Source organism: Prunus persica, chromosome G1, assembly GCF_000346465.2.
Source record: "Prunus persica cultivar Lovell chromosome G1, Prunus_persica_NCBIv2, whole genome shotgun sequence".
Taxonomy (NCBI): domain Eukaryota; kingdom Viridiplantae; phylum Streptophyta; class Magnoliopsida; order Rosales; family Rosaceae; genus Prunus; species Prunus persica.
The window spans coordinates 38,076,595-38,099,599 of NC_034009.1; the positions used below are offsets into that span (position 1 = coordinate 38,076,595).

General features: G+C 39.4%; 6 protein-coding genes and 1 non-coding gene across 7 annotated transcripts; 3 read left to right on the plus strand and 4 right to left on the minus strand.

The window, feature by feature from the left end:
• Window positions 405-2,745, plus strand: LOC18788498 (protein Mpv17). Its single transcript, XM_007226691.2, has 3 exons — window positions 405-871; window positions 1,625-1,722; window positions 1,954-2,745. Exons 1-3 carry the CDS (start codon window positions 716-718, stop codon window positions 2,360-2,362), a joined length of 663 nt encoding a protein of 220 aa, XP_007226753.1. The 5' UTR covers window positions 405-715; the 3' UTR covers window positions 2,363-2,745.
• On the minus strand, window positions 2,842-6,792 carry LOC18793100 (proline-rich receptor-like protein kinase PERK15). Its single transcript, XM_020555827.1, has 8 exons — window positions 5,335-6,792; window positions 4,729-5,211; window positions 4,535-4,621; window positions 4,359-4,429; window positions 4,198-4,283; window positions 3,902-4,049; window positions 3,461-3,622; window positions 2,842-3,303 (listed from the first exon to the last, which is right to left on the minus strand). Exons 1-8 carry the CDS (start codon window positions 6,389-6,391, stop codon window positions 3,088-3,090), a joined length of 2,310 nt encoding a protein of 769 aa, XP_020411416.1. The 5' UTR covers window positions 6,392-6,792; the 3' UTR covers window positions 2,842-3,087.
• Window positions 6,908-8,730, minus strand: LOC18792775 (pentatricopeptide repeat-containing protein At2g32630). The gene has a single exon (XM_020555828.1). It carries the CDS (start codon window positions 8,467-8,469, stop codon window positions 7,456-7,458), a length of 1,014 nt encoding a protein of 337 aa, XP_020411417.1. The 5' UTR covers window positions 8,470-8,730; the 3' UTR covers window positions 6,908-7,455.
• Window positions 9,272-15,687, minus strand: LOC18790396 (beta-adaptin-like protein A). The gene is made up of 11 exons (XM_007226945.2): window positions 15,382-15,687; window positions 14,324-14,840; window positions 14,045-14,169; window positions 13,154-13,352; window positions 12,564-12,792; window positions 12,218-12,384; window positions 11,776-11,985; window positions 11,022-11,132; window positions 10,710-10,886; window positions 10,012-10,464; window positions 9,272-9,898 (listed from the first exon to the last, which is right to left on the minus strand). Exons 1-11 carry the CDS (start codon window positions 15,432-15,434, stop codon window positions 9,608-9,610), a joined length of 2,532 nt encoding a protein of 843 aa, XP_007227007.1. The 5' UTR covers window positions 15,435-15,687; the 3' UTR covers window positions 9,272-9,607.
• On the plus strand, window positions 16,226-18,961 carry LOC18793350 (GTP-binding protein At2g22870). The gene is made up of 4 exons (XM_020554829.1): window positions 16,226-16,972; window positions 17,370-17,439; window positions 17,836-17,998; window positions 18,355-18,961. Exons 1-4 carry the CDS (start codon window positions 16,423-16,425, stop codon window positions 18,571-18,573), a joined length of 1,002 nt encoding a protein of 333 aa, XP_020410418.1. The 5' UTR covers window positions 16,226-16,422; the 3' UTR covers window positions 18,574-18,961.
• Window positions 19,110-19,913, minus strand: LOC18794043 (60S ribosomal protein L37). The gene is made up of 3 exons (XM_007223725.2): window positions 19,808-19,913; window positions 19,557-19,692; window positions 19,110-19,458 (listed from the first exon to the last, which is right to left on the minus strand). The coding sequence occupies exons 1-3, from the start codon at window positions 19,808-19,810 to the stop codon at window positions 19,307-19,309; spliced, it is 291 nt and encodes a 96-aa protein (XP_007223787.1). The 5' UTR covers window positions 19,811-19,913; the 3' UTR covers window positions 19,110-19,306.
• TRNAF-GAA lies at window positions 20,108-20,180 on the plus strand. Its single transcript has one exon. It is a non-coding gene; the product is annotated as a tRNA-Phe (tRNA).

Here is a 23,005-nt window from a genome sequence, read left to right on the forward strand (position 1 = left end):
TTAATTCATAAAAAAGAAGACTTGGAAATGAGAAATCAATTGTTTTTTCATATTTGGTAAGTCCAGACATGAAAAATCGTTGCCTGACCCATGAGAAAGTAAAAGGGAAAGTGAAGCCATCCTCCCAACTTGGATTTTGTTTTCCTTCTCATAAGAAAATTTAGAAAAATGAGCCAATATTAAATAAATATTTTTTATAATCATTATATCCCCATTAACCATTTAAAATTATAATATATCATTAAATAATCATATAACTAATATTAAGGTGCACATAAGCCACCCTCACTATAGAATTTCTCCTATTTGCAGCGGGTTATGGGCCGGATCACCACACATGGGTCCTAGCTCTTAAGCCTACTTACGGCTCTGCGCACTCGGGTTAATAGGAAAGGACGTTTTTACCCCTAATGGCAAAATTTTCGTTTCTCTTCAGATTTCTAGGAAAATGACTTTCTGCCGCAAAGATGAATTCCCGGAAATTACAAAAAATTAGAGAGAAAATGTGATTCTTCTTTCGTCGTCATTTCCACTTATCATTAATCAGAAAGAAAAAAAAAAAAAAAAGCACTGTGATTAAAAGTTGAAAACTTTTAGATTAGAGATTCATCTGTATATTCAACCCTGCCAAAAGGGGCACGTAAACACTCAGAATCCATTAATATTTTAATAATTCTCTGAATTTTTTTCTTCTGAAGTCTGTATCTGGTGGGAAATGTTTAGGTTGTGGAAATGGTACCAGAATTCCTTAGCTGTTCATCCAATTAAGACGCAGGTCATCAGCTCTGGTTTGATTTGGGGGTTTGGTGATATAGCTGCCCAGACCATCACTCACTCCACGGCCAAGGCCCAACGTCAAATTCAAGCTCAGGTAAAAATACCCATTTCCGGAATTGTTTCAGTTCTCAAATTTCTGTCAACATTTATGCATTTCTTGCTCTTATTCACTGTTTGCCCAAATGGGTCTTGATTATTTTATCCTGCATTTCATATTTTGACCCTTGTTCTTGTGTTTATGGAACTGGTTTCTTGTGATTATGTGTTGTGTTTATGCCTTTGCAGCATTGGCATGAATTTGAAAGAATTTCTTTATCTTTAAAGCTGCACACTTTGTTGCTTAATGAATGGCTTGATGGGGAACCAAGCTGAACTGGTTCCTCATGTTTAGGGAAAATGTTCTGTAGCTGCATTTTCATATATCTCATGATTTTGAGCATCATATATTTTGGAGGGGATATTAAACTACCAATTATTTTTCTTTATTTTTCTTAGTTTACATGACATTGGGGTAACATGGTGATGTTCTTAAAGGATCCTTCAGTCATATGCACCAAACACTTTCTAAAATGAAGTCATGTTTGATGCTCTGCAGTTTCTGGGGCTCCCTTCTGTTGTTATTAAAATCCGAACTCGCCTAGTGCATAGAGTTCCCCAATTTTGGGCTATATTTTCTTCTCAATATTTGTCCATATATGAGAGAAATATTGACATAATTTTTTTGGAATTTCTGAATATTTAGTTTTATAATACATGATGAGACCTGTTTTCGCAAGACATTTCCAGCACACATATTGTTAATTACCTTAATATGGTTATAGAATAATATATCTATCTTCATCTTCAGGGTGAAGATGAAGATGAAGAATTAAAGATCAATTGGAGAAGAGTGTGTACAACCAGCTTGTTTGGATTTGGGTTTGTTGGGCCTGTTGGTCACCTCTGGTAAGCTTTTTTTTTGGGGGTGAAAAATCGTACATTCTGAGTATGCGGACATGTGATTTTTTCGGGTTATTGATCTGGTTCTCACATCAAAGGGTGATCTAGAATTTTACAATATAAAGGAACCACTAATCATGGGCATTTGAGGCTCCTCTTCCCTTTAGTTTGACAGAGACAGATGGACTGATTTGCATTCCCCAGGTTATGAGTTTGGTTTTCATTATCCTTTTGCAGGTATGAGGGTTTGGACCGATATATAAGGTCAAGACTTCTTCTGCAACCAAAGTCATTTCGTTTTGTTGCTTCTAAAGTTGCAATTGATGGGTTCCTTTTTGGGCCATTGGATTTACTAGTGTTTTTCACCTACATGGGGTTTTCTGCTGGAAAGAGCGTTCCTCAAATCAAGGAAGATGTGAAAAGGGATTTTCTTCCAGCCTTTGTTCTGGAAGGAGGGATATGGCCGATTGTGCAAGTAGTGAATTTCCGGTTTATACCTGTGAGGTATCAGCTCCTCTATGTCAACTTCTTCTGCTTGTTAGATAGCAGTTTTTTGTCATGGCTCGAGCAACAAGAAGATGCTCCATGGAAGCAATGGTTGAAATCTTTAGTACATTTTAACAAACAAAAAGATGAAGGTGGGTGATTGCCCTTTAACTACAGTTTCAGCTTTCATTCCAGGCCTTGCTGATTATAGTGGATCATACGTCGGAGAAAGTAAAACAGTTAAGTGAGAAAACTGAGGTACCAACTTAGTTTTTCAAAGTTGGGATTTTGGAAGTGATGGATTTGCTCTCATGCTTATCCAGTTTTCACGTACAATACAAGTTTTCATGGATTTGTATCCTCAGTCCGTGTTTCAATAATGATTCTATCAATTTCCTTTGCTACAAATTGTAAGATCTTGCTGGTCTTGCATCATTATGTTTTACCATCTTACCCTCCGTAAATATTCTCCTGTTGGTAAATATACTGGAAAGGAATTTTTATCGGAAATGAGATTTGATCTCTGATCTTTGCTCATATTCATTCTGTGATTTTTATTGGAAATGAGATTTGATCTGTGATCCTTATGAGATTTGATTGTTAGCATGTTCCATCAAGTCGGAAATGAGATTCAATCTGTTCCTTGCTAATGGCAAAAGTACCTCTTCTTAATACACAGTTCTTTACACGAGGTCCTTTTTGGTGAAAAATTCTCAACTCTCAACAGTTAACAGATATGAACAAGCAAAGCCACGGTATCAAACCCAGTAAAAAAGGGGCTACTATTAAATTATTTACCAAAAAAGGCAATTAAAAAATGGAATATATATAACACAAAATCAAATAAAAAATCATTCCCCAATAACAAGCTTTGGTGTCTCAACTTCAGAATGTTTGCTTGGCCTCGCTGCTGGTGGAGCCAGAAGGGTTAAGACCATACTCACTGGTAGTTCCACTGTACATACTGATGCCATACTCTTCCTTGTATTGCTGGGAACTGTAATATGAATTCCCCAAGCTATTATGTAATGTGCTGTTTCCTGGTGTCATTCCTTCACGAAGATCCGTCAATGAAGCAACTCCTTCTAAAGCGTGGACTACCTGCTCAGTTTGGAATAAGCGTAAAGATTTTCAGTTAATTAGCTAAATTGTTGGTGCTGTGTTATCTCATTGAGCAGGTAGCTAAATCATTGATTGTGTTTTGGGAGTTCGGGATTCGTTTTTCATTCAGTTAACAAAAAATATAACAAGGAATTACCTGGCTCATTCGTGGTCGAAGCCATGCTGAATGCCGTACACAAGCAGCGGCACAAGCAACCATTCTAGCCATCTCATTGTTGTTGTAATTTCTCTCCAATCTTGGGTCAACAAGAGCATCAAAGTCACCATCTTCCAGGGCTTGAGTGAGCAATGGCCTGGCCTAGAATGCCAAAAAAAAGAGAAGAAAAAGAAAACTCAGTCATCTACTCACTCAAATCATACAATCTGAGGCGTTCAAAGCAGAAACTAGGGTCAGGCTCCGTGCAGAAATGCTGAACTTGAACTATGTTATCTGCATGTCGGTTTAGCAGCACATATCTCATTCTTAAGAAAGAAGACTTTAAGATCGTATCCCATTGTACAGTTTATACCTACTGAGTAATGAAAAATAAGGTCAGGAAAATGGCACAAAACGAAGCAGTGATGCAAGAGAACTCACCCACTGAACCAGGCCCTTGTTCCTCATGGATTCGATTGTACTGATAGGCGGTCGTCCAGTTATAAGTTCTAGAAGTACAACACCGTATGAATACACATCTGATTTGTCTGTCACCTTACCGCTCGATGCGTACTCTGGAGCCAGGTACCTGTATATGTTCACGTACAGAACAATTGATTAAGTTTGTTTCATTCTACAAGGCTAAGTTTATAGTCAAGCACATACTAACAAGCAAAGCAAAAGTGAGTACGTGGTATGAACTTGGAGTTGTAGTAACAAGAATATCATGTTCTTACCCAAATGTTCCCACAACTCGAGTGGAAAAGTGAGTCATGTGAATGTTGGTATCAGAGAAAGATTTGGCCAGTCCAAAGTCAGAAACCTGAACATAAATCTCAACTTCAGAAACCTGAACATGAACCTGAACATAATAAGTATGGTTAATGTTTGGTCCTACCTTTGCTTCAAACTTATCATCCAGAAGAACATTAGATGCCTTGATATCACGATGAATGATTTTCGGATTGCCTGCAGCCACAAATGATATTCAATTACCATTAAACTTTAATGTCAACATTCTCAAGAAAAGATGTGCAAAATTAAAACTTCAAGAGATATGTGAAAGGAACTCACAATCTTCATGAAGATATGCTAGTCCTTTTGCAGACCCAGTAGCAATTATCAATCTGGTTTCCCACTCCAGAACAGACTGCCCTTCTCCTGCAATGCAGCAATTATCAATCATACTCCATATCTAGTCTTAAATCAATCACTCACAATAGGGCTAGTAACTAATTCTTGAAAACTACCAGCATGGACTTGATTACCATGTAAGTGGAGTTCCAAGGTGGTGTTTGGAACAAACTCATACACAAGCAACCTCTCCGCCCCGCTAATGCAGTACCCAACCAAGGAAACTAGATGCTTGTGATGAACCCGGCTAATGATGTCAACCTCAGCCTGAAATTCTCGCTCCCCTTGCCGGCTTCCAGTCATCAACTGCTTCACTGCAACTTCTTTGCCACTTGGAAGCACACCCTTGTGGACATACCCGAAACCGCCTTGCCCAAGAAGGTTGGCTTCTGAAAAGCCATTGGTGGCCACCGCCAATTGATCATATGTGAAAATCCCATTTGAGACATCTGAGGGAAAACCAGCTGGCCCTTGAGTTTGAAGTGGATATGGGATCTCAGACCGGGATATGATTGAAGCAGAACCAGCAGTGCGGCTCATGGGAGATTGCAGAACAGAGGTTCTAGATAGCACCCTGATAACATGGACCCCTGGTGAAGGAACAGCATAACAATCATCTGCCAATGCAACCAAAGCCAGAGAGTACATTAGCAAATTTAATTAATTACATACAAACCTATAAAGACGTTTGATTTTCTAAATTGGAAATGAAAATATGTAGCAATGAATCTTGTGATCACCTTTTGGGCAAAAGGATGGTGTTTTATGATGATCCTCCAAAAGGGCACTGTTGTTTTTACTCCTCCTACGTTTGTAACCAAGAAATATAATGGCAAGCAGAAGCACAATGGCAACAAGTCCACCAATGACACATGATCCAGCTATGAGAGCTGTGCTCATATTTGGTCTTGGGTTGTGAACTTGCATGGTGGCTGGCAGTGAGGAAGATAATGGTGGATGAAGCATTAATTGGGGTGGCATTGGCAATGTTGTTGGAGGTAGGTTTGTAGTATTAGTTTTGTTAGATGAGGGTGGCTGCAGGGTGCTGGCCAATGTTGGCGGCAGCGGCAGAGTACTAGGGGGCAATGCAGGTGGGGAAGAGCCGTGGCTTGGACTCTCTAAGGGCGGTGTCTGAGTTGCTGGTGGCGTAGTTGTTGCCAATGTAGGTGGTGGGGGAGGGGTTGATGGGGTTGTTGGAGGGGAAACATGTAGTGGTGGTGGTGGTGTTGGTGTTGGTAATGGTGATGGCGGGTTTGGAGGTGGCAGTAGAGAAGGTTTGGATAGCAATGGAGTTTTTGGTGGTGAAGAAGGTGGAGGTGGAGAGGTGACTACTGAAGGTGGTGGTGGTGGTGGAGTGTAAGTTGTTGGTGGCAACAGAGCTGGCAATGGTGGAAGCTGAGGCGGTGGAGATGTTAGAGGAGGCGGTAGCAGTGAGGACACAGGAGGAGGGACAGAGTTGAGTATAGGTGGCAGGGCAGGAGGAGTAGTGGGTAAAGAAGGTGGGGATGGGAATGGTGCTATCTGTGGCAATGGTGGCGGCAACAACGGAGGCAATGGGGTCGGCAATGACGGTGACAATGGGGGCGGCAACGACGGTTGCAATGGCAGTAGCAATGGTGGGGTGGTTACTGGAGAAGCAGCTGGAGGCAGTGACCATGGTGGTGGTGAAGACATTGTTGGTTGTGAAGTAAGATTTTGGTTGAGATGTATAAACACTTCACAGGGGGTCTCAGAGAGAATATTTAGCAACAAAATTCGGCGGTAGATATAAATTATAATATTAGATAGACAGGACATAATTGAGCAGAGCCCGTGAACGACATTTTATAATTTTCTAAACTTCTTTTTCTAACTAACCATTGCTTATTTTATTTATCTAATGTTGAATGGGGCAGTGACATGTGATCATGTGATCAGTAAGACAGTAACTAGTTGTTGCTGATGTTGGAAGTGGAAATCCAGTTCACCTTCCACTGTCTCACTAGGCCTATAGGCCACTACAGAGGTTCCATTGTCTGATATCGGTGCTAAGGGCAGATATTTGGGTCTATGGAAGCTCAAAACACATTCGTAAACCCGGATGCCACCGTAACGATATTCCAAATTAATCACACATTGCGACTTTTCTATGTGACAATGCTGAATTGGCTTGAAATATTGCCACTATGGTATCCCTGTTGGTTGGAGAAGATGGAAGTTCTTCACCGTGGATGCTCCTGATGCAAGAGCAATCATAAAAGTTATGAGGCTCTAGAACTCACCCATTCTGAGTTTCTCTTTTTGTTCTCTTTTCAACTTCTCAAGGTCACAATACAGATTGAACAAAATTGTTCAAATTAGTGGAGGGGGACCACAAACATCACTTTGACACATACAAGTTGATTGATTTTTCTTGTTGGCAGTGTTCTACTAGGAGATGCTCCAATTAAAAAGTAAAAAGATACAGAGAAAGATGTAAAATTTGGGTAGATGACAGCAATGTTTGGTGCACAGAATATAAGTCTCAAGGGTAGTAGGATCCTGTCTTCTTCTTGGAACACCTTTTTTTTTGTTTTTTTTTTTCTGCAGGTCCGGTAGGGTCTTCTTGGAGTATTTGGTCCAAGGACTGATAATCTTGCTTTTCTTGGATTGAAAAATGAAGCTTGTGATTGAACTCCCATCCTTTTTAGCAAACTGCAAAATCCAACTTGAAAGGGTTTTCACAAATTATCGGCAGGTGGTTGATTTGATCATGACTGATGACCTTCCTCTATTGTGGTTGATTTTCCTGTATGCCAATAGGAACCCTTTTGGTTGATAGGAACAGAACAGAGATTTGCTTACATTTCCTCTCATCATCAAATGGACCGCTGTAACAGATGCTACGAAAACCCAACACATTTCATATCATTCAACCTGTCAGATAACCCGGCTCTTCGATAGCCAGCAATCAACAGATCATAAGTTGATTTTGTAAGTTCATAAGAACCCTTCAGACGTTCCAAAAACAGCTCCAGCCTATCATGAGCCGAGCACCTGAAGTACGAGCAGATTACCTTTTCAACAACGTCATGATGTTTAAATGACACTCCTTGTTTCAGCATCCTCCCCACAGAGTACTCTACATCATCCAATCTATCCAACATGGCATTCAACCTTATAATCCCACAGTGGACCAGCAACAAAACTTCTGAGACTTGATTGGTCTCCATTAAATCTACAAGTAGCTCCTCCAATTTCTCCACCATCCTAAGTTCAATATACAACCCCACAACCATCTCAGCCATCTTCTCATTGATCTTCCACCCAGCATCCAACACTATCTTCATAAACTCTTTAACTTGATCAAAGCTCCTCCTCTTACAAAGCCCTTCCAGCATATTCTCCAATATGGGCAAGTTGGGCATGAGCCCTGATAATACCATTTCTTCATAGAACCAATCAGCCAACTTGAAATTGTTCGATTTGATGCAACCGGAAATCAGAGTTTGATAGGTTTGAACATCAGAACTGAATCCAGCAGCCTTCTTGGCAGAGTACCAAGCTTGCACAGAATCAGCTTTGCCCAACTTTGAGAATGCAGACATGAACGCATCATAAGTGTCAGAATTGGGTTTAAATCCCTCTGAGCTCTCCATTATCTCAAACAGGCTGAAAGTTGTCAACACATTACCTGAAGAGAAGCAGGCATGCACAAGGGAATTGAAAATAGCAGAAGTGGGTTTGATTCCATTAGCCCCCATAGAAGTAAAGACTTGCATTGCAAGTGGGAGATTCTGAATTTTCCCACACAGAGATATCAGCTCAGAGTACCGATCATGATCTTTCTCATTCTCCTCAAGCAAGTTCTCCAATTTCCACTCCAAAACCTGACTAACCAAACAATGTGCATACATATATAAGCAGAAATTGGTTTAAATCTTCTCCCAACAAAAAAAAAAAAAAAAAAAAAAAACAAGCAAATGATACAATTACATTAATCAACCTTAATCTTATAAATATATAATGGGCATTCCATCTCAATTTCTTTTCTCACTAAAACAACATAAATCACTTAATTTCTATTAGTTTCTCAGCAACCAAACAGAGGGTGAGGAAATACAAAAACTTGTAAATAATCTAACTTTGAGCTACAACTATCGCAATTGATGGGTGATTATTACCAAGCGAGATTTATCAGGAGAGGAAGAAGACGCGAGAGAAGTGAGGAGGGTTTCCCAGGAAAAATCAGAGCTTTGGAGGGCAGAGAATTCCTCGGAACCAAGTATGCTTTTGATGCGTGAATTGGGTTCCTCAACCAACCTCTGAAGCAAACTTGTTTGGTTACTCAACCATCGCTGAGAGCTACTAGAAATTGCCAAAGACTTGGGTTTTAAACTCCTCTTCGCTGCTGACAAAACTCTGCAAACGAATGCCATGGTTCTGTTCTTAGTTCCTACTCTACTGAAGGCAGAAGCAAACCCATCTCCGAGAAGCACCAGGGAGGTGAAGGCAGGCCCAGGCCCAGGTCCAGGTCCAGGTCAAAGCCCTATCTTTCTCTTCCCTCAAAGAGAAAAAGAAACTCCTCATTTTTCATCTCTTTCATTCCATTTTACAATTAATCAAGTCACGTTAAGTTATGGGTTTTGTTTGGTAAGTGATATTCTGGGTTCTAAGGATTTTGTTAAAAGCTAAAATGAAAAAATTCAAGTAGAAAAGTTTCTGTACAATAAAAATGTAGTACTTATTATGCGCAATGTGCCTGCTTAAAAATGAATCACATAACAGGAATTTTACACTCATGGTACATCGAAAGCTTCAGAAACTTGGGGGGTGGTGGTTGGGGTGCACAACAGAAACAATGTTCAGGTTTTACAACATAAGAAAGAAAAAAAAACATTTAAAGAAAAAACTCCACTCACCTCCTATGCAATCTCATTGTAGATTGATCTACAGCTACAAAATCACACACACTCTCTCTCTCTCTTCCTTTTGTCTCCTGAGGAAACTAATCACTTGTGATCTACTTCCAGCTAAGGATCTATCTTGATGTACTCATGGCATGCCGAATTTGGACAAGGCAGATTGGAACACGGATGAAAAGGGCTGGGTTGCACTTTGATCATCGGCTTTAATCTTTATTTGAGCTTTGGCGGATGATGTGTTGACTATACACTCTACCAAAAATGTAGAAGATTCTTCTGCCTTTTGTGCAAAGAAGAAAAACTTGAAGTTGGGGGATTGGCCACCGGATGCAATGCAGTGAATGGCTTGGCCTTGCATATGCCGCAGGAGTGCTTGAGGCGTTGTCAATGCTGCAACTCCTTCAGGCGTAATAGAATACTCCTGCACCAAATAATAGATGCCAGTTTAAACAAAAAATAAAAAAACAACATTGCACAGAAAAATAAATGCTGATACAAACATTATGCAGGCCAAATATGGATTGCAAGGTATACCTGTGATAACGATATCGGCAGTTGGCGCCATTTCTGCTGAAAAGTGGTTGGATCCAGAACAGCTTTTGGGTTAAGCTTCAAAGGAGGAGGTGAAGGTGCAGGCGCAGGTGCAGCAGGTAGACCCAAGCCAAGTAGATCATCAATTGCAAAGCCAGACTGTGGAGCATTTCCTGGCACCGAGGGATTTGAAATCGCCAACTCTGACATTTGAGAAGTGGGAACAGGCACTGACGAAACATCATATGAAGGAGCACTATATGCAGAAGAATTGTTATTGAGACCTCTTGTCTCTTCCTTCTCCGAGGTACTTAAAAGAAGATCCTTATCATTTGCCTCAACTCTATGAGCTTGAGCAACAGTATCTGCAGATTCTGTCCCAATAGATAAATTTCCAATTTCGTCTGAAAACTCAAAGGGCCCTCTGTGTTCCTTATAAGTAAACATGTACGATGGCTGCAAGCATTTCAAAATGTCAGTCTGTTTGAGGCCTGCCTTCGACAAAACTCTTAATATGTTGTAAAAAAGCCAAAATACCACCATCAATTAAATAAAGATGAGCAACGTATGATGAAAACTTATATTCATACATGTATTGTGTGTGCCTTGTGTTCGCCTATCCTGACACCCAGGAAAGGGACTGGAAGTGTTGTTTATTTTTTAATCTGAAACCATTTACAAGGGAGGAGAATTATTACTACCTGCTGATATACAACAGACAAACTGTTAAATTCATCAAATATCCGATCTTTGATTTCACTGCTCTGGGTATCAGCAAAGACAGAAACAGCTTGCTTTGGAGGGTTCACCACTTGTTCTGCTGTACTCATGTCATATTGCAAAAGCCTGTAGTAGAACAACGCTCTATCATGAACATCCTGCAACCAACTAAAAGTTTATTGAACGTTCCTAAACAAAATACGACAAACTTTCTCGCGAAAAGAAAACAAAGTACATATGGAATACTCTAAAGTTAACTGTATAAAATAACAACAAAACCCAACAACATGCACCTGGTGAAAATCAGCAAGACCTGCAGCCAGTGCAGCTCCCAAGGATTTCTGAGTCTCAGGTGGCCTCTTAAAAAAGCACTTCATTACTGCTGTGAGTAGATGTAAGCGAACCTGTGCAATGAAACCGTCCCATCACTCAAATCAGAGGTTCAATTGAGGAATTTTTACCATTAGAGGTTCAAAAGCATATCTGTAGCTGCAAAATGCAAGAAGACCACAAAGATCCTATAATCCCAAAGATCATACATATACACAAAGGACAAACTAGTGTAGTGGTATGGAGTATTTACTCCCTCAGGCAAGGTCCTAGGTTCGAGTCCTAGCATCCGTGTAGTGTGTGTGAGTCTAATATGCTATCGCCCCTCTCAATAGGAAAGGTCCTAAAAAAAAATAATTTAAAAAATATATATATATATATCTCAACCCTTGTTTTTTATGAATTTCCAAGCACTAGGATTTGAAACCACATTGGCCGTTCCATAGAGACTGCAATGCTACTTTTTGTTTTAATACAAAGCAGGAATATTCTGAGTAATTTAGAACCAAAAAGAGGCCAACCAGGATATGGATCTTCAGCAAACAAGTGAATAAACACTTCACCTGAACAAAATAATAACTTAAATATCTTGTTTTTAATACGTGAAGTGAAGACATTGACAAATAAACCATGGCTCATAAATATTTTCGTTAGAAAAAAAAAAGGTAAAAAGAAGGCATAATAAAGAGGGAACAGAATGGAAACTTAATAAATTACCTCAGCCGAATGCTCATCCTCCCAATTTTCAATCAAACTCTCTAAAATATAAGGTGCGTCCTGCATTTCCTGAGAATACTCCCCAAGCATCCATATAAGAGCTGCCTTGGCCTTGGGTTCTTGAACATTTTTGCTGCTGATGTTCCCAACAACTGCAATGCAATCATGACTCCATTGTGGATATTTCCTCAGCAGATCTTTTACAAGAACCTGTATAAAAGAACTCCAAACTTGAGGGAATCTGGCAAGCTATCTGGGTATATAAAATTGATCATGTTATTTCTTTGCTTTTATTTTCATTTCTTCTTTTATAAATATATTTAACTGAACTCTACTATCTCTTAGCCATTTTAATATATCATTCAGGAATGTACCACAGTTAACTGGTGCACTTAGATTTACCGTTATAAGTACCAAACAGGATTCAAACATGATGATTTACCAGAGCTTCAGCAGTTACATAGTCCTTTTCCATCTCCAGAAATTGAAGAAGCCGATCAACAATTGCATTCACATCATACTGTTGTAGAGCTATTTTCCCAACTGCACGGATTGACTCTCTTGCAATGGGAATATCAACATTTGCAGCATATTCACATAATTCCGTCACTGAAATGAAACAAAGAAGGTCATGCATCAATCACACTTGAAAGCTAACAAGAATAACAGTACCTGTGACCAAAGAGTGGGTCACCACAAACAAGGCGGATTTTATCATGTCACACACAGATGCACAAACAGACAATTGCTCAAGAATCTGTAATTAATTTCAGGTGGTGTTTTCTTACCAATTTCATAAGTGTTGCTCTCATTTGCCACTGCAGTCAACATCTCAAGCTTCAACTTTTTAACATAAGATGGCTCATTGTACTGGCAATAGAAGTGTTTATAGTCTGAAGAAAATATGAATGGTGCACGAGTCACCAAAAGATGCAGGTGGCTTAGAACTGCATAAGATTGCTCTGGACTTCCCGAACTCACTAAGGTCAGGAGAGGAGCTTTAATGCGTTCATATACCTAGCCAGTGAAAATAAAACAAAGCTTTCATTAGAGAAGTGGTTCTCATAAAAATAGCACAAGTAAAACAAGATGGGGCAAAATGCAACACCGGCATAGAAGTCAAAACCATCAGATCCTGTAAGCATATTTCTTTTTCAAACTAGAATTAGTTTGTATACTACAATGATTAATTTTCATCTAACAAAAAAACGAGGAATGTGGAGACTAACAGCGAAAAGTTCTTCTATATATGGTAGCTCCTATATGATTATGCAACTACAAGAGGTTTCCCTTTGTAACACATAAAAAGCTACATTTCTTCCTACTTTTTAAGTTCCAAATTCAAAAGAAAAAAGGAAGCGAATTTATTTATGCCTACCTGCTGATGAACATCAGTCATTGACAGAGTCAATTGAAGAAATACTTTTGTGGTTGCTAAGACAACAGCACCATTTGCATGCTGAAGTCTATCCTCGAGCAGATTCATGACATCAAATATCTCACTGCTATCTGCAGGTACATATTTACCTACCAACTCAAGTACAAGACATTGTGCCCATTCACTAAACTCCCTGATCCTGCATAAGAGAACATGCACCAAACTCAACTGCTGTTTTCTTGCCACTAATTCAGTATGGAATTGACATTAATTTCATCTTGAAGAATAATGGCCCCAGGTGAGCACCAGCCCCATATTACTTGGGCTTTCTACTTATGCGCTATGTGGCATGGGGAAGATCCACCATTAGATAAATTAAATTCACTACAACATCATGATGCAGAACCCATATGGAAGAGAGAGAGAGAGAGAGAGAGAGAGGAAGGAACAGCTGGTTCCAGTATTCATGATAATTCAATTATGTCAGAAAAGCCATACCATGGGCAAATTATAAAGAGAAATCCTATATCACATTTCCAAATCATATCCTTAATCACATCAAATTCCCCAATCAAAAGGTATTATTTTTTCATCATTTTAACCACAGCATTAATTTTGTCACGCTTTTATTTTATTTCACCTTATTTGAGATTTTGATTTAAATTTACACCCATGCTCAGATTCCATGTCATAGTGTGCAAGTCACTACATAATCAAAAAAGTTCTTAGAAAGTAACGTGCCCAATATTCTGACCACCTAAACGCGACCACAAGATCAGTAGAAAGTGCTTCTCATAACACTAAACGAATTAAGATTTAACTTTCACGAAATTGTGGATCCCAGAGACAACATGCAGAATTAGTTTAATGGTCAGTTCATGGAGAACCTACCTATTCAAAAGATAATATATAACTGGCTTGCTGAGCAAAATTTCTCTCTCCCTGGATACTTCCTCGGACGTGCTTCCTTCTAAGCTCCAAATCTCTTGTAAGGCAGACAAACAATTTGCAACCACCTGAGAATATAAGAATATGAGAGTGCTCTAACTAAAAGAACATACGAAAACTTCCTGAATCATCTGTAACGTTATAAAATGGAGAAAACTTGGAGGCAAAATTTATGAAACTAGAATATAGAAATCATCTGAAATAGTGTTTAGCAACAATCACCTGTGTATCACGGTCATTAAGCAACAAATGCTTAAGCATTGCTGGGAAATCTGCATCAACACAAGTTGAAGCTGATATATGATACAATTTGAGAACCCCCATAACTGCTATCATCCTCACATAGCTATTATTGTCCTTCAAACCTGCACCCAAGGGCCCCACCAAATACTCCACCAGGTTTGCCACCCGCAGCGAACACAAGCTCCTCAATGCAAGTCCTCGGATCATTGGGTCCGCATCCTTGCAATCTCTTTGAAGAAAATTGATCGTCAGAAGTGCAAGGTCCGGATTGACCTTTGCATAATTCCCAACGTAGAGATAACACATTTTCTTCAAAACGATATCTGATGTTGCTGAACACATGACCATCTCGCCAAAGACAGAAGAGACATCAATGCCGATTGTCATGTAAGAGATAACCTTCTTGAATAACTCCCGCTTTGAATCATCTACTCCTGGAGCCCGGCTGCCGGCTAGATTCCGGAGCTGTGATTTCACATCGGCAACTTCGCCTTTTCTGCTTGGAAAGCAAAATTTGAGCTCAGATTCAAAGTAAAAGTAATTGATTAACGGACAAGCATGTTGCTAGTCAGATTAAACCATGCAACGCCTGATTCTGGGCAAATGCTGAAACCCTTGTGGTATATCCTGCTTTCTAAGTTCAAATAAAGTTTTCCAAGATGCACCAAAATCAGAGCAGCATAAGCCACAAATATTATCAATGAATGTGAATTCAGCTGTGCTTGGTTTCTTGTAAGAAGTTAATTAATTCAACCTCTTTTGCACAGTTCCTCAGTAACCAAATTAACAGATAGAGTGATTGTTAGCATTTGGATGATCGATGCATATGGGCTGGCACATTCACTAATTTCTGAATCGGAGTAAAAACATGCATGCTTTCGAACCACTAAAAACGAGTCCCATTGTAAACTCACTAATCGAAATTCCTGTGTTGTTTGTCATTTTCTATCAAAAACCTTTCTCGGAAACCAAACAGGAATTAGGAGGGACTAGGGTTTAGCGAGAGAGAGAGAGAGAGAGAGAGAATTTGGACTTACCCGGAAGGCTGAGACGGTGACGAAGATCGCTGAGACTGTGGCGGAGGAGCCATGACCAATCGGAATTGAAGTCAGCCACGGCTATGGTAGTGTACAGTGCGTTCGGAGATCTAATCGAGGACGCAGAGTTGGGCAGTAAATCTCAGAAATAAAGTTGAAAACTTTGAGGATGAATCTTCCACCTTCACTCTGGCGAGAGAAACTTTTTCTTTACGATGATCTGGACGTGGCTAGATCAGACTGCTTCTCTGCATATTCTCGCGTCTCCCGTGCTCAACTGTGTCTGGCTTTCTTTCTTCTCTTTTTCGCTTTTCTGGTGGTCCAAAATTAGAGGCTCGAGGCCCAAACAACAATAAAAACAAAAGAATTAGCCCAATGGGCATATACAAAAGACTATTGGCCTTGCTAGCCCAACAATTTCATATAAAACAACCGAATTACATTTTTTAGAGGGAAGAGAATACACATTTTCTTTTTTCATTCAATGGAGAAAGGAAGGGATTCCAACTTTGAATATTTGCCACACAAAAAAATTTCCACTTCGATTTCTTTAGTTTATTTTGACAATTGATTCTTATTGCTTGATATCCTCGTGGCACATTATAAATTATGTCGAATTTCTTCTAATTTCATTTAAAATTTCACAATATACATACACGTTAAGAACACGTGCTTATTTTGTTATTAAAAAATTAGACAAAAATTTAGTTCGTATTCTTGAATTGTGAGGACATCAAACTACATCAGTCAAATTATCATAATTGAAACTACAAGTACCAAAGTGGAAAATCCGACCAACTACATAAAGCAAAAGTGATGTTTTGCCTTTATTTTCTTGTGCGTAAACGCACCGTTTCCTGTCTAATGGATAGATAGTTGTTCCTTCCCTCGTCAAGTCCCCGCTAACAGAAGATTTTTTTCCCTCTTATCAGTTCTGGCCTCCAAAACCCCTCCAAACCCAACAAAACAGAGCAGAACTCAGCAGTTCATGGCTACTTCCAGACTATAGAGACCCAAAAAACAGTACAAAAAGCTGCAGAGATGGTTCTTCTTCACCTCCCAAGAACTCACATATCTCTCTGCACCCATTTCTCTCTCTTCTCAAAACCCAAAACCCCCACCTTCAACATCGCCACCACTCTCCACCCAATCCTCACCTGCAAACTCTTCTCCGCACCCAAATCGACCCTCTCAGCCTCAGAGTCCATCCCCATTTCCCAATTCCCCGGAAACCACATCGAAACTCCTCAAGAATTCGAGACCCCCATCGAAATCCATCCAGAATTCGAAACTCACATCGAAATCCCGCTCGAGAAGCTCTTCGTGCCTCCTGAAACCGAGGTCAAGTACACCGACAGCGGTGCTCTGAGCACGAGAATCTTGAAAGGGTCCAATATTCTGCTCAGCAAGTACGCCAGAGACGCTCAGGTGAACCAAGCCGAGTTTGTGAAGAGCAGTGTGAGGACTGAGGATTGCCCCTCTGACGGTCTCCCTGAGTTTGCTCTTGTGGGTCGCTCCAATGTCGGCAAGTCCTCTCTGCTCAACTCGCTTGTGCGCCGAAAGAAGCTCGCTTTAACCTCCAAGAAACCTGGTCAGTATTATTTACCCTGTGAATTCAATATTTTCAATTTTTCATTTTGGGCTGGTTTCATTGCTCTAAGTCTTATGCTTGGTGTTGGCACTTTTTTATTATGGTGAGGAAAACCCAACAAGGAATAGTGTCTTTTTTTAATTGGTTTGGTTGTTTGATGAATTTTTTGCCATAAAATTCAACAAATTTATGGACAGCGTTGTTGCTTTGCTTTCTTGTGTTGCCTACGTGTTAGGTTAGTTTATATGAGTTACCTTAATCTTTGCATCTAGTTTAGTAGGTGGTCATGAATGGCATTGTGGCGTTTTGGTATTTGCATTGACCATGCATTCTAGCATCTTGATTTGTAATTCACTACTCAGATCATTCTTCTTTTTTTTCTTTTTTCTTTTTGCAGGGAAAACACAATGTATCAATCATTTTCGGATCAATGATAGCTGGTACCTGGTGGATTTGCCAGGCTACGGGTATGGCTGAAAGCTATGTATATTTGATTTCTGTGGTCGTTTTTTGTTCATTGAGAAGATGTGAAGAAGTAATGTGACATTTTGGATGATTGTTATAATGAAAGATTTAAGATTTGTGAGAGCTGTGAGGGCGTGCAGCCTTATTGCTTGTTTCAACAAGAGACTTCTGATTTCTCCCTTATGCTTGTTTCAAACTGATGGTCTTATCTTTGTGCATTGTGTAACTTGAGAGCTGTGAGGGCGTGCGTCCTTATTGCTTTAGTTTCTTCACACTTTGCATTAATCTAGGATTCGGAGTAGGTCACAATGATTATGTTCAACAAGAAACTTCTGATTCTCCCTTATGCGTGTTTCAAACTGATGGTCTTATCTTTGTGCTTTGGGTAACCTGAACAGGTATGCAGCTGCACCGCAAGAACTTAGAACTGATTGGGTGAAATTTACTAAAGACTACTTCCTGAATAGATCAACATTGGTTTCGGTTTTCCTTCTCATTGATGCTAGCATTCCTGCCAAGAAAATTGATCTGGAATATGCTAGTTGGCTGGGTCAGAATCAGGTAATATCCTTTCTTTACACTTATGCTGGTAAACGATTATATGGTGGAACGTAATGACTCAAATTGAATAATTGTAGCTGTCCAGGCACTTTTCTCAGTGACTACACTTATTTCTTCTTTTTTCTTCGTTATGATGAAACATACATGCTTGTTCTAATTTTAAGTTTCCTCCCAAAACTCAACTCGCCGAAAAAAAAGTTTCATCGTTTTTAAGATGGGAATGAGGGCATGTCCTTTGGCTGGCTGTAACTTAATCTTTGTGAAAAGGAAATAGATACTTTCTTGAACCTGCTTGCACATGCATCTTCCCTGCTTTAAAAGAGATGATGATCAGAGGTGACTTTATGCTCTTTCAGATTCCTATGACTTTGATATTCACTAAATGTGACAAGCGGAAGAAGAAAAGGCATGGAGGAAAAAAAGCAGAAGAAAATGTGCAGGATTTCCAGGAGTTAATAAGTGGCTTCTTTGAGACAGTGCCGCCATGGATTATGACCAGCAGCTTAACCAATCAGGGTCGTGACGAGATGCTATTGCATATGGCTCAGCTGCGGAATTACTGGCTCAAGCACTAGGAAAACCAGAATCCCGCCTTTCTACCCTCAAGTCGGTATGTTATCAGAGTCGTCGATACATGGGAGTACAAGAAGCATCAAGAGATTTTGTCATCTGCTAAACCCTAAAGCTTTGTAATTCGTCTAGACACGAATTCCTCAAAATTCCTCAAATTTGGCAACCGCACATTCTGACAGAGAAAGGGAGAGGAAACGTCCTCATTTTGTTATAGCATTGCAGATCAATTTTGTTATTGTTGAAATGAAAATACGGGTTCTTGGTGATTCTGTTTTCGTACTGTAGATCTGCTGAAAAGCATTATTTAAGTTAGATATCAGAATCTTGTAGCTCAATTCTTTTCCCTGTGCTGCGTTTTTTATACAGATTCTATGCAACAGTTTGGTAGAACCGCATGAACTTGTTCATATTTTGCGGACCATAAATTCGGCAATCGCTCGAACAACCAAAAAAGACCTGAAAAGCTTCGATTTATTATCAAAATAAACGTGAAAAAAATTTGAGAAAATTCTCTAGCAACCAACAAGCACAATAAGAGGTAGATTTACCAAAGTAATTTCCATTCAGTATCAAAACGAAGCATTGGGTTTATCAAAACTAACTCTTCAACAACATAAGGAGCAATTGACATTATAACGATCCAAAACTTGTTTGAGTGAAAATTCAAGACTATCAAGACAACAAAACGAAAATAAAAATCATAACGCAAATGCTGGGTGGGCGGGCTCTGAAATCTTATGAAGCAGCAGCAGCAGTTCCCTTGCGCCTTGGAGCAGCTTGTGTGCCTTCTGTGAAGTTGCTCTTGAACCTCCTTGGAACATTGCGAAGGTACCTCATACGCCCAGTTCCGGTTGTCTTTCTGCGCAGCGCCTTCTCACTCCAATTGTCTGAAATTGGCAGAGAGTTCATCAAAATTCAAATTTGCATAATTGCATACTTATTAATAATTCAGAAAATAAAGAATAAAAATAGAGAATTTGGGTACATTTTCTAAGGCGGGCAGCGGGGTAAGCACAAGCTGAGCAACGACTCTTTTGGAGATGGAAGCTTCTGCGTCCGCATCGCACACACAGAGTGTGGGTCTTGTTCCTTCTCTTTCCGAAGCTGCCTGTTCCTTTGCCCTAATTCATATTCCCAAATTCACACCATTTTAATTACAAATATAAATGAGACGATGTCAAAGCAAAAGATAGGGAGTGAGAGAGAGAGGGAGAAAGATAAAGATCAGAGAGATACCATAACTTCAGTTGCAGAGAGAAACCCTAGATTCGGAGTTGTTGCGGGAAATTTCTCGCGGACAAAGAGTTAGCAATTTATATAGTCATCGTCTTCGGCTCGATTAGGGTTTCTCTTCAATAATTGGGCCATTAGATTATATGGGCCCAAAAGATTTCACAGGCTTCACATTTAAGGGGCCCACTGACCAGGTCCAATGAAGCCCATTTCGTTATATAGCGTTCCAAAGTCCTGGCAAAGCTCAATGGACTATTAGAAACTAGTAACTAAATAAAAAAAAGAAGGTTACTAAAGACATCCGCGGGGATAGCTCAGTTGGGAGAGCGTCAGACTGAAGATCTGAAGGTCGCGTGTTCGATCCACGCTCACCGCATTTTTTTTTCATTTTTAACTTATTTATTCTGAATATCTTTCTTTAAGACCTATTTCTTCTGAATTTCTGCAAATAATTTTTCCTTTTTAACCTATTTCTTCTCAATTCCTGCAAATATATTTTCCTTTTATTGTATAAGAAGAAGAAAAAAAACCAATTCCACAACCTATTGTGTATATATTTTTCCCGTTCATTGTAAACTGAAAAGCATATGCAAAGATAATTGCCACATCTCATCCTTATGAATGCGGAGAAAGAGTGACGTAAGGGCCTCCCAACCAGTCAAGGTTGATTCCTCTACCATAATTAATAGGAGCATGAGCTTTGCTAGTCCTCACACGCGTTGTGAGGGAACTCCAACATGGCCCATTAAGCGTCCAGGCCCTATCCATGTCCGTAAAGCCCAAGTGTGAACTTTGTGGCCATATGGGTCAGAGACCATTCCCATCTGGGCTCCGTAGAGCAAGTCCAACAATACTAATCTATGGGCAAAAAGCCTTCACAACAATATCAATATTGATCACTAAAATCTTTCTCATTACTGGACGATAACAATTTAGAAGATCATGCCCACACATTTTTGGGCAAATATCTCTCACATCCCAAGTCAAACGGCTAATTAACTGGACGCGTGACATAAAGGGCAACAACACCCCCAATTAATGTCAAATGCAACCCCCTACGACGATAAGTCATCTACTAATAGGACATTATAAAAAATATAAAAAAAAACCAACTTCCACCGCCAACATGAGGTAACATTCTGTTTGATTTGGACAACCCTAATCTCAACCTCAGAAACTGACTTTGACACCGGGGTTTTTTTGGCTCACACCACACCAGTGAGTACAAAGACTCATCATGATCTTTCTGTCTTTTTCTTGAATTTCATGGTTTGAAAAGTCATTTCTGGGGACTAACAAGATTATTCTCTATGACGACAAAGTACATTGATTTATTATTTTTTGGATTTTTATCACAAACGGTCTCTGAGGTTTGTAAAATTATCACCTTTCGTCCCTAACATTTTTTTGTGACACTAATGGTCCTTAAGGTTACCCTCCACACATCAAAATGGTCTATGTCGTTAGCTTCCGTCAAATTTTCTATTAAATTGCTGATGTAGCACATCTGTGGAGCCCACACATCCAATGAAATAGAGCCACGTGGCTTTAATAATGGGTCAGAGACCATTCTCACCTGGGCTCCGCAGAGCAAGTCCAACAATACTAATCTATGGGCAAAAAGCCTTCACAACAAGATCAACATTGATCACTAAAATCTTTCTCATCACTGGACAATAACAATCTAGAAGATCATGCCCGCACATTTTTGGGCAATATCTCTCACATCCCAAGTCAAACGGCTAATTAACTGGACACGTGACATAAAGGGCAACACCACCCCCAATTAATGTCAAATGCAGCCCCCTATGGCAATAAGTCATCTACTAATAGGACATAAAAAAAACCAACGTCGGCCACCAACATGAGGTAACGTTCTATTTGATTTGGACAACCCTAATCTCAATCTCAGAAACTAACTTTGACACCGGGGTTTTTTTTGACTCACACCACATCGGTGCGTACAAAGACTCATCATGATCTTTCTGTCTTTTTCTTGAATTTCATGGTTTGAAAAGTTATTTCCGGGGACTAACAAGATTATTCCCTATGACGACAAAGTATGTTGATTTATTATTTTTTAAATTTTTATCACAAACGGTCTTTGAGGTTTGTAAAATTATCTACTTTCGTCCCTAACATTTTTTTGTGACACTAATAGTCCTTAAGGTTACCCTCCACACATCAAAATGGTCTATTTCATTAGCTTCCGCCAAATTTTCTATTAAATTGCTGACGTAGCATATCTGTAGAACCCACGCATCCAATGAAATAGAGCCACATTACTTTAATATAATATATATATTTTTAAATATTTTTAAAACTTAAAATCCATAAAATAAAATAAAAATAAAGCAACTCAAGTCTTTTTATAAATAATTCTAAATATCTCTCTCTGTAGTGTTCTTTTACCCTCCTCCCTCGCAGACCCACTCCTCTCTCCCTCTTCTTCCTCTCTTCTCTTTCTCCTTCTCTAGCTTGCCCTTTTCCTTTCCAGATCTCCCGTCCACAGTTGATTCCTCACTTTAACAATTTTTGTTCTTTGTAATGCTTCAATTATAATTGCTTTGCAGCTTTCACAAATTGGGTGGGTTTATTGGGTTTAAAAAGCCGAAAGAAGAAACAAATATATTCGACCCAAAAAAAAAAATATATATATATATATACAGAAAGCTTCTATTGAGGGACACCCTTGTAGGGTCCACTCTAGATTGTATTTCACTAATCCAAACCGTCTATTTTGTAGATACTCATTCAAAGATCATCTCTACAAAAAATCACTTGAATCCGATATCATTTGATCATTCAATTGAGTTATTGAAATTTTAATACTTTCTTGAAGCACCGTATTCATTGATTTTGTATGACACAATTGGATGTCGAAATGAGTTCAGATTTGTCTAATTTTTTTATAAGGATGATATATGAATGAAGACCTATAAAGGGAAGGTAAAGATCAACGGAAGAAAAAATTAAAGGGTGTCTATGAGGTTTAACTCGTCCGCAATCCGGCCAGCCAAAAAATTGTAGTGCAATGTAAGCGTGACTAGAACGCGAGGGGTATTGACGAACGCTGAGAGACGCGCAGGGCGCATGAGTAGGGGTCGCGCCAGAGGAGAAGAGGGCATGATAGATGTAGAAGTAGAATAAGTAAAGAGAGACGAAAAAATCAACATCGAAACTCAATATGCAAAACAACAG